The sequence below is a fragment of the Amaranthus tricolor genome, chromosome 4, assembly GCF_026212465.1.
Source record: "Amaranthus tricolor cultivar Red isolate AtriRed21 chromosome 4, ASM2621246v1, whole genome shotgun sequence".
Classification (NCBI taxonomy): Eukaryota; Viridiplantae; Streptophyta; class Magnoliopsida; order Caryophyllales; family Amaranthaceae; genus Amaranthus; species Amaranthus tricolor.
Genome location: NC_080050.1, coordinates 20757763 through 20769878, shown reverse-complemented (window position 1 = coordinate 20769878; position 12116 = coordinate 20757763). Strand labels below are relative to the sequence as shown.

Genomic DNA, 12116 nt, shown 5'->3' with positions numbered 1-12116 from the left:
CATTAACAGATGGGGATGGGGATGGTAATTCCAATATCCGCCCCGTCCCGCCCCGTTTGCATCCCTACTACCTATTAGTCCAATTTATTTTTTTTCGCTATTCACTTATCACTCTTAATTTGTATTTTATTCTTAATTTTTAAGTTAAAACATACTCAAGTTGGATCTTGTTTGATTCGTCTCAACACAAAAATTATTAATATCAATTTTATAATTTTTAATTGAAAACAATTAGAAATTTAAAGAGTTAAAATATTGTCTTGACAAGTTTAGAAAATTAAATAAGATTAATAAATTGACTATGAGGTAGTATTATTTTAAAAGTTTTGCTAAAATCGACCCACTTAAAAATTAGAAATGGATCTAATTAAACGACCATTTTATGAAGTCTATGCGGTCTCTACCAATCCCAACAAATTCAAACGACACTGCCTTACGCCCTTAGCCCTTACCCTTCCCAATTCCCATCACATCTCCATAGTCGACCCTTCGACCTTCTCTTTACCCTAATAGAACTAAATGAATATCGTTTCAAATAAAAAAAAAAAATGAATATCCTTTATTAAAATATATTTATTACTACTTTACAAGTAATATTTTCTCTCAAAACTAGTTTCAAACTTTCTAATACGTTAATTTAATTTTTAATATTTCTAATTATAAAAAATAAAATTCTAATTTAAACGATTAAAAAGATCTCGTATGATTATATTTTAACTTATAAATTAACGATAATATAAAAATTAAGCTACTTATCAAATTGTCTTTATATTTGTATATTGTTGTGCCCTTTCCTTCAAAAACATTTATCACCGACGGCGCAAAAGTGTACTTTTTCCAGAAGTTGCCGGGAGATTAATTCCGGCCACCACTAATATCGAGTTTCTCCGATTGCCTATATAAATTAATCAATCAGGAAATAAATTGATCATTTTGAAGATGGCGAAAAAGAGGAAATCTGCTGCTTCAAACCTAGATGAGGTGGATCGAACCATGTACACAACCTTTTGTAGCGCAGCAACCTCTCTTTCTCAACTTTATACACAAGCCATGAACCACCAGAAACTTTGTTTTCAGGCCGGTGAACGCCATGGACATGTATACATATCTTCCTTTCTTTTTTCGTTTTTCTTGTCATCCAAAATTTTGTCTTCTGTTTGTTTGTTCTTGTTTCTGGGTTTTTGATTGAATTGTTTTATTCTTACTTAATTTTTTAATTTCTTCAATTAAGGATTTTTTAATTGAGTTTTTGAATGCATTTTTTTGTTCTGGGTAGTTAATTTTTCTTATCTACTTATGATATGAATTTTAAAGTATTTTTATCATGAAGAGTTGGAGTTTTGAATGATGAGGAATTCTGGGCATCAATTGCTTAAAAAATTTCTTAGTGGTTTATTTAATTTGGTTAATTTGTGTTTGGATTATCCAGATCCTTAATCTGTGGTTGAACAACAATGGTATAGTCTTAATCCCAAAAGATTGGGTATCTATGTTTCAAGTTTATTTATATGATACTTTTAGGTGTCATTGGCTTAAGCTATAAACCTGCAAACAATTTTGCTATTAAAATTAATGTTTGCAATGTACTAATTGCTTGTTGAAAATTCTGCCTTTCGTTAGATGCACTTTTTGCAACCTCTTAATTTTTTCAAGTACTGTTATCTCTTTGTTTTTCAATCTTAGTGTATATGGCGTTGTTAACGATAAATTTGTAACTTCTAGTATGTCCTTGAACAAGGATGTATCTTTCCTGTTGGTGGAGTAAAGCATACCTTCGCTTTGAGGTTATGTGGTTTTCCTTGAGTTAGAACTTATCTTGTTACTTTAGACTACAATTGTTGTTTATGCATACATTGAACATTCTCAATGAGGTTTAGGATCATGATGTTTTGGGTTTTTTGTTGTGGTTAACGCAAAATAGTGATGCTAATATTGTGAAAAAGTGAGTGAAGATCTTTGATTGTTATTCATATCCTTTTATGGAAGTAAAGCGAGCTTTCTCAAATGATCATGTTATTAATGCATGCTGATTTTCGTTCTCAAATTCTTCTCAGTTCCTTACTCCTAAAGCTTCTTTATTTCATTACTCTATATAAAAGCAAGTTGTTTTTTATTTTTCCTTTTACGTAATGAATCATTAAGAGATATTTTGGGTTTGTACTAAAAAATTATAGTTAATCATTGTCAATGTTGATAGTGATGTTAGTATTAAGAAAAATGAGTGAGGATCTTGAAAGTATTATTTTTTTCCTTTGTGGGAAGTGAATTAAGATTTCTCAAATGATCATGCTATCAATGCGTGTTGATTTTAAATCTCAATCATGTAGCGGTTTTCAACTCCTAAACCTTGTTCACTTTAGTTAACCCTATATTTTAGTAAATTTTCCCCCCTTTTACGATCATGAATCATCAAGTAATGTTGACGAGAACCTTAGTTTAAAAAAGCGAGCGAAAGTGCGTGGCAATATAGGCGATTGGAAATACACAAGCGCACTCTGTCCCTTTTTTGTACCTTCACGCTGGGCTTTTGAATGTAAATGTAAAGTAGATCCAAGAGAATCCCAAAAGTACAAATAGTGGCGGAGATTTGTGATTTGGATTAGGGATAGTAATGGGTCAGACTCAGCTTGGATTATCCAACCTTCGAGTTTGCTTGGACAAACTCGGATTATATTTTTCAAACCACCTCTACTCGGAGTGGGATTATGCATACTCTAACTTTGCTCCGGCTCAAAGTCTCGGACCTCTGACGGAGTTTGGATTATCATCAAGCTTAATTTTTATCTATATTACACTTATGATTTAAATGCATAAAAAACTAATAGAGAAGTCTTTCAAATGAAATAAAACTTAACAACGAAAATATGTCTTTCAAATTTTAGAATTGCAATTTGAATCGTAGAATTGCAACTAGAATCGTACAGTTTTACTGATTCTACACGATTCTGAAAACACTCCACAAAAATGCTTACTTGGGCCTTACCCACCCAATCAACTATATCCCTGGACCTTAATTTCTACCTTTTTTTTTTGCTTTCTAATTATTAAATTAAGGCTCTTGACCATAATATTACTATTTTATGAACAATACGCGTGATAGTTGAGACTCTTAGCTTTTTAATAAAAATTCTTGCTTCCTTAGAGTTTCTTTTGTTGATTACTAGTTGAGGCTTGATTTCATTTGGTGTTACCGAGTTATTAATGATTGAATTGGTGTTCATAATTTATCATTTCTGAATTATTGACCGTGAAAATTATTGAGTTTTTCATTTGTTGTTATAATTAATAGGGCTTTAAAATGGTTACAATATAATGTGGCTTTGATAAACTTATCACAAGATCATTCTCCTTTGCATTGCTTAATTTACTAAGGATTATTCTACTATTTGATTCGATCTGATTATGAAAATTGTTTTTTATTTAAGTTAAATTCACGCTTTTAACAACTTTGGCTATAATTCACCTTAATTCTCTTTTCATATTCAATTATGAAACCAAAAACATTGTAATTAAAACTTTGAGTAGTATATTATTAACTGATATTAAAACATAAGTTTTTTGAATTTGACTTAATATAAAACACAATCGAGCTTAGACTTTTTACTTAAATTTGACATTTAATCTATGATTTAGATGTCAAGTTCTCAAATTTAGTTTGAATAAATTTATTTTCATCTTATTTTTAATATAAGTTCAAATTTGTTCAAATTTAAAAAATGGCTTAAATTTGAATTCGGAGTTGGGTATCGAGTGGAGTTGGGTCGAGTCGGAGTATTCGATTTTTTATGAAGTCCAACTTCGGTCCGTCTCTGAATCGGACTCGGACTATATAATCGCATTCAGAGTCAAATGAAAAGATGTTAGGCTTGTCAAAAGAAGAAGGGAGATAGAATGTTTATGAGTTGGTGATGAGAATCACCACAATTAGAATACAAATAGAGTGTGAAAAAGTGGATGAACAAGAAAGGATAGGTGGCTAAGCTTAAAATCCACACGATATATAGAAACCATCACTAATGAGCTTTAAAGGCCCTTAAGAAGTACCAATGCATGTATGGATGCAAATCATATAAAGCATAAGATCTTTCTTCCACTCTATATTAATCTAGTATAAAGGTTAAGACAAGGATAAGCAAAATGCTCAACTTTCTTCATTTATTCCTTAACTACTACAAATGTGAGTATATAATTATTAATAATAGACAATAACATCTTTATCATCCTTTCAATCCAAGCCCTTCAATTTAGGTAAACAATAATCCTTATGCAACTTTCCCCTTTTCATTCAAGTAATTCTATAGTTGTTGGCTTTGAAGCCAATCACCATAATAAATTTAACAAAATACAAATACAAATTTGTAAAATAATTAATTTTGATATTGAGATTATTGACGTTAACTAAATTTTTTTCTTATTTTATGTCAATTTTTTTAAAAAGTTATTTGCTACTTTTAAATATGTTATTTACATTTTAATTATTTTTCAATTAGTAAAAAAGAAATACATTAGATTCTATACTAATATATTCAATGATTGACAATGCATAATTGTGGTGGTTGAATTTGCAAAATTTTCAATTTTACTTGAGAAAATATATTACACGCCTATGTGGATGCTCAACTTCCCTCTTGCTACTTCTCCAACTTCCATGATGTTAACTCCTATTACGTCTTATGTAACTTTTGATTTTAACTTACTCGACTCAAGAGTAAGTTGCGTTGCTTCGTAATTTGCTCGATGTTTTCTTGAATTCTGAAATGATGAACTTCTGTTTGAAGCTAGGAACATAGAGGGTTTGTGCATTTAAAATGGCATATAATTTCCATAATAAACAATCAAAAATGATCTCAAAATTTAAGCTGAAAGGAAAATGTTAAATAGATTAGCCTTCTATAGAAGCAACAACAACAGGAAGAAAATTGATGACATAGATGGGTTGGATGAATCTACATCATCAATTTTCATCTTCTTATTGCTTTTATAGTATGTTATTTATTACTATATCTTGTTCAATACTCTTAATGCAAAGCTATAGTGTCTTACTTATTCCTTTACTTTTTTAGGAAAAACTTTATCAGTGGATCTTAAGACAACAAGAGACGGGTGTTAGAGTGACAACAATGGACATACTTACTTTCCTTCAGGTATATGTTTTTATTTATGTTTTACTACATATGTTTTTCATGACCCTCTTTAGCTTTTCTAGTATAAATTTTTTCTTTGGTAGCATACTGATAAACAAGAAGATCGTTATGAAGAACAACAATCCTTGTTTCACTGCACAGGATTTTAATGAATAAAGGGTGGAGCCACAAAAAACTAGTGTTGTATGCCCCATTAAATCCGCCATTGTGATGTAAGACCAATAGTAGCAGCATTGTTAATTACAAATCTGGTATCTAAATAACCTTATATTTAAAAGGTGTTTTTTGACATCTTGTTGTTTCGGGCAATTGAGTGTGAAAGCTTCATGTATGGTCTTGGGCTGCTATACTTACTCAAATTGTTTGCTTAACAATGTTAGAAAAAAACAACATACAACATTCCATTACCCTCTCACGTAATTGGAAAACTGAAAAGATTTTGCTATAAGTTGTTTTTATTGTACCACGTAGCACAAAATTGTGTGCCAACGAAAACAGTATCAAGTTCTGGATTTTTAGTTATAGTGGACTCTTAGTGTGGTGTATATTGTAGATACCTTGATATTGATGAACATTAACATCTCATAGAGCATATAGAAGTGAAAATAATTGTGTGCAAGAAGTTGTAACCAAGGATTTAAGGGGGAGAGGATGTATTGTCTTAATGATAGTACATGTTGTAGTTTTGAATGACTTGTTCTTTTGTGGAGTAGATTGGGATTTGTTATTTCTAGTGTTGTAGATTGAAGGTTTCTATTTAAATTTCTTTATCAAGCAAAATATTACAATGATATGGAAATAAAGTTGATTATTGGAATTTCTTTATTAAGGTTTCTACTTAAATTTCTAAGATCATAATAACTGCTCATAAATTGCTTGAGTTTTTGTATATTGATTTTTGAATTGAGTTATACATGACATATTGCTAACGTTTCTTAGAGTAATTTGTAGAAGTATATATTGTAAAAGTGAGCCTCATTGTGCCCACTACAATTTCTTCATGCAAATCTGTGCACTGTTGTTGTAATTGTCCAGTGAGTATGACTTTGCTTGCAATTTGGTGATGCACTTATCACATTGTAATTGTTTTGACCAATGTAAATTGTTACTTTGAGCAGTCTTTATGGTTTTGATTTTTTATTCATACGTTCGAAGATTTTCTGCTAATACTTTGCATTTACTTTATTTTTTAACCTTCCTAGTAGTCTATTATTGGGAAAATGCACGTCCTCTCTTTACTTCTTTCCCTTTCCTTTCTAATATCTCACTCAACAACCTGACAAATCACTGTTTAGCCAGTTGCTATTAAGATACAACAATGCCAAGAACTTAAATCCAAAGGATTAGGGTCGGCTAAATAAATCAAAATATCAGTTCCAATGGTCGTCCACATGGATTCTTCTTCCCCATTCATTCTTATTTTCTACCATCTTAATTTTTAAGTCTTAATTTTTATATATCTTTTTCGACTCATGTTGTCCAAGTCATCTTCGGTTTTTCCCCCACTTTTTAGATTTTCCAAGCTCTAACTTTCTATTTCCTTATTGGTTGGCTAATACTTCGTCGTTGCACATAACCAAACCATTTTAAACAATTCTCTTTCATCTTTTTCTCAATATTTGTTAACTCTTAAACTCTTTCTTATATCTTTGTTTTGAATTCTATCCTTTAAGGTATGCCAGGATGTTTGTTTGGTCCTAAACTAGTTGTTATTAAGATATTTGGTATAAAATAGTTGGTCGTTTTTTTTATATTAGAAAAAAGTGGCTTTAAAGGCCAAAGTCAATGAAAAAGCTACTGATAGTTGCTTTTTGATTTTGGCTTAAAAGTCATTTATTGAACACTTTTTTTTGCTCTATGATCAACCATAAAGCCAAAAGCGAGCCAATAAGCTAATTGCTGAACACATCCTTAATATTTTAACATTAAGCTTTTATTGTTGTCAACCTCTAAGTACCTGCTCATGTTATAAATTCTTCAAACGAATTGCCATTCTTGGAAAATGCACCCCAACTCTTTCTCTTTTCTTCCTTTTTGTTGTAATCTCTCGTCCAACAACCTTTCCAAAAGTATAAATATTTTGATTGTGAGCTTGGTGACGATTCATTAGATCTTTCTCCTTTTAACTTATTCCATATGATGGATTAAGACCATAATATATTATGCATTAAGCAAATACAAAGACTGTTGAGTAAGGAGTTGAAATTTGAAATTTTGATTATTGTTGAATATGTGGGCGAACACCTCCAATGAAGCAGTCTCGTCTAATACAGAACTAAAACGTTGTTGCAACTCTATTTATTATGACTCATCTGATTTTGTGAACACCCTTGTTTATGTTAACAGAAGTAAGGTGGTGGAAAATTGTTGTGGACAAGTATAAGGTGAATGCAAATTTAGTATGGTAAATACACACTGCTGAGTGCTCCAGCATCCACTATTGTCGTACACTCTTGTAATGGAATGCTTTACATTTGATTGCATCTTATACAATGCTCAATCAGCTGCTTTTCTTTTTACGTGTCCATTTTAATGTTCTTTTTTGAATGATTTCTTTGTCTTGATGCTTTTCCTGTTTGCCTAACACCATTCCAAGTCCTTGTGCTTGGCCCGTAGATAGAATGTACTTTTAACTAGAAAAGAGATTTTATTTGTGTATATTGATTCATTTTTATCATTTTTGCTAGCATGACATTCATGATACACTACTTAATGTTTACAAGTTTCTGTGTCTGTGTAGAATGAGCTTGATTATTGTGGAGATGAAACATCAATGTCCCCTCGAGCTCCCATAGCACATCACCATTCACAAGCTCCCTCACATATTGCAAATACTGGATTTCTTCATTCTGGATCATCAGCCCAAATTCAAGCTGCTCACTTACCACCTAGATCTGAGCAGTATGAAAATCAGACTAAGAATTCAGTCTTCTCCAATGCTTTGGCAAGTCCGGTCCGTAGGACTCTTCAGCACTATCACCTAGCTCAAGGAGGGTATTGCCCAAGCGGTGCATCCCCACCACCACCCGGTAATGCTGCGCGAAGTAATGAAAGCAATTATGGAAGTAACCAGAACAAGGATTCAAACTCAAATGATTCATTAATGGACATGCATCAAGATAGCCCAGGTCCCGAATCTAGTTACTGACTAGTCATTTGTCCCATAAGCTGATTGTCATGGATGAATGTTCTGTTTGTTGTGGCATACTTTGAGGTTGCTGTTAGTTGTTTTCCGTAGTGGATAGAGCCACAGACGTCCTGAATGGTTCAGGGACTGAAACTTATTTTGTATTCACTGGCTTGAGGTGTGTGAATAGGGATGGAAATCGGGAAGGTGTTGGTGTGTATGCGTCTGAACGGTGCACAACAGAAGTTACCCTTCACTACAATTTAATGAACCTAGCGTTTTTTCTGTTAAAATAGCAGTGTCAAAAGTAGTATATATACTTTTCTCGATGTCATATTGTCTAATTTCATAATGTCGATCAAGGGTTTAAGTGTTTTTTTAATTAAAAAAGTCTTATTGAAGTGTTTTTTCATGTTTACGAGGTATATAGATCCGGTGTGTCCATTGGAGAGTCAGTTTGGTGGTGGCTTCTTGTGTGTGCTGTTTAGCAACCCATACCCTGGTGTGATTGACTAGCCAAAGCTATTGTATTCTACTTATAACCTGATAGGTACTATAGAATAGTGTTTTCTTTTCAATGAAAATGTGCTAATTTCTGCTGTTTCTTGAGCTCCATTAATAGTGTCTTCTATTAGCAGAGAGCGAGACACTCTTAGGGGGTGTTTGGTATGACAACATCAAATATAATGGAAAGGAAAATGATAAAGAGGAGTAAGGGTAAGAGTAAGGATTGTAGTTATATGTTGTTTGGTATAACAATATATAAGGAAAACACTTACTTGATCATAGAAACACCAACAAAGTAACATCAGAATTTGTTATTTGACAAATGGGTGGTAATAAAATAAGGGTATCCATTACCCTTAGGAAAGGGATTGAGTTAAATAATATTATATCAAACAAAAAATATAAAGTAATGGTAATTGAATCTATTACTTGGTATTAAAAAGTTCATACCAAACACCCCTAATGTGAGAATCTAGAGCCCATATCATATTATCATCAACCTGCAATTTAATTTCTTTTTAAAGGCAAAACACGCACAACAAACTATTCATATTTCATAGATGATTGTAGAAAAAAAAAATACGAAAACGACATCAATTAATGCGAATTCTTCTTCACTTGGAGAAAGGAAGATGAATATTAAAGAATTGATGCTTAAATTCGATTAAAATTAATTCTTAAAACTCTTACAGCTCGTTTGTTTAGTAGTATTAAATGGTGGTAATGAGAATGATTTATAGTATAAAATTTCATCAAAAGTTTCATGTTATTCTCATGATGAAACTTTGACCACAAAAAAGTTTTTTTATTCACAAGTTTCCATTACCATTTAATACCCCATCTTCCAATGGGAATGCATTGGAATAAGTTTTATGAAAAAAATAAGATGATTAAAGTTGGACAAGTAAGACCATCAAAGTAGCCAAGAAAATTTTCAACTAAAACTACACTAATTTTAATTGTCATTACTATCGTTTCATACCATCTATCAAACGAGTTGCTAATATTTTCATTTGATTTTGTAAGAATATTGTTGAACATTTTCGATTAATTGATTTATGGGTGATTGTTGAATTGATTTTAGCATCACATGATTTATGAATTTGTTAAAATGCTAGCTTAGGCTTATACACATGATATGAATGATAAATAAACACATAATTATTAGAATCATACATCCACTGTTTTGAATAATAATATAACATAAATTTTCTGTTCTAAAATATTTCAATGCACTAATTTAATCTTTAATATCTTTAATTTAATTATTTACAATAAAAATTATAAAAATTTAATTTTATAATCTTTGCATTGAGATGAATCAAACAAGATCTCATTTGACTAAAGATTAAAAATTAATAATATATTAAGGGTGATGACTAAATAATGCATTATCTTATTATGTTACAAGTAATATGGAACGGAACAAGTATAATGTTAAGTAACAACACAATTGATTTGTTAAAATGTCCACTCAGGATCTTAAAACACTTACTTGGTTTTTCCTCTTAGATTTGCATCAAAGAGAAAAGAAATGATTATTTAGAAATAATCAATAGTTAGTAGTATTCACTGTAGATAGGCAAAACATTTTTCTTCATTCTTTATGCACAAAATAAGCGATGAAAACTTCGTAGAAAATAAATTTTGATGTTACATTATAGTTTCAATTTCTTTCCTTGTTATTTGGGTGCTTAGATCAGAGTTATTCTTGTAGAGTTATTTATGAGCGGATTGCACGTCTGGCTTGATCCACTCAATTTGAAAAATGATAGGCTTGGATGATATACAAATTTTTGTTTAGGGCTGTTTCAGTATAGGATGAGTCTAACAAGAGAGCCCAAAGAAATATAATCCGTTCTAAGTTGTTTCAGCTGGTCTTGGACGAGACGGCTTTATAATGAGACCGTCAATTTAGGCCGGCTAAATTCGCACGTGTAACAAACTGTGCATTTTCAATTTTGATCTTAAATGTATCAATTTTGATCTTAAAGTCAATTTTCAAAATTGATACCTTTAAGGTCAAAAATTGATAAATCCCAGAAAAATGAAATGTTGTTACACGCGCGAATCGAGCTGGCCCAAATTAACGGTCTCATAATGAGACCGTCTTGTCCAAGTTTTTGTGAAGTTTTATAATACGTACATATGTAAGTTTATACTATATGGTTCATTTTATCATTTATATATACTTTCTTATGGCATAAGTGATCATCAGTAAAGTGTAAGTGATTATTATTACTATATAATTTTTCCACTAAGAGATTACTATTCTCATTTAACTAAAGAAGCATGAAAGAGGTCAATAGTATGTACTATGTGGTCAATTTTAAGCTTTACATGATTCATTTTGAGGTGAAATAACATTCAAATATTGACTAGCTTCACCCGAGACTGACATAGCCTTAGAGCTATGGATGTTCCTCTTAACTAGACGCCATGTCCGCACATAGATCTAGGAAACTGATGTTGCTTTTAAACTTATGATTTGAATTACTGTGTTTTGTGGTTTTGGATTGTTACTTATCATTCAGTTTAACCTGACCCCCTGTTGTTTCCATCTTTTAGAGTGCCTACAAATCGGAACCGGTCAGGAACGATGGGTTAGTGGTGATGATTAGACTTACATGGATGTTAAATTGAGATGAGTACATGAGAAGTTGTAGCTTTGTATTAGGTTTTGGTAAATGTATATTGGACTAGATTGTATTGGTTATGTTGGACTTCATAGTGACTTTTGTGATTACTTTGTGTTTTAGTTAGATGTTTGGATTGAGAACTAACTTATACAGCTATGTAATAGAACTGTTGACCCTTTTGCACAAGTTTTGGAATTGAGAAATAAGTTTCCTGGAAAATAAATCTCGTGATGACCCTGTTTACTCAGTCAATAGTAAGTCGGGTTGTTACAGAGAATTAGCTGATACAGCTATGTCAACTAGTGATTCATTTGCACAAGTTTTGGAATTGAAATTTAAGTTTCTTGGGAAATAAGCCCCGTTTACTCAGTCAATGATAAGTCGGGTTATTGCAGCTGACTTTCCTCCATTTTGTGAGCTTTTTCATCCTTATTTAAAATTAGTGCTTTTAATGTTTAAAGTTTTGGATAAACTCATGAATCTTAGTTTAAATTAGTTTATATCTTGATAAAATTTGTAATGGGTAAGTGTTCGAAGTGAGATTTGAAAATTAATAAGTTAGGTTTATGTTGTGGATGAAATTGAAGGTAGTTAGTACTAATTTTATGTATTTTGGTGATTTTTGATATTGGGACAAATTTATAGAAGCTTTTGATAAGTGTTATTTTTGATTAATAATGGTGGTTTTGATGATTAAAA

At 31.4% G+C, this 12116-nt stretch overlaps 1 protein-coding gene across 1 annotated transcript; it reads left to right on the top strand.

Moving 5' to 3' along the window:
* The first annotated feature begins 601 nt into the window (after nt 1-601).
* On the top strand, nt 602-8629 carry LOC130809883 (uncharacterized). Its single transcript, XM_057675726.1, has 3 exons — nt 602-1098; nt 5064-5144; nt 7885-8629. Exons 1-3 carry the CDS (start codon nt 940-942, stop codon nt 8290-8292), a joined length of 648 nt encoding a protein of 215 aa, XP_057531709.1. The 5' UTR covers nt 602-939; the 3' UTR covers nt 8293-8629.
* Nucleotides 8630-12116: the final 3487 nt, after the last annotated feature.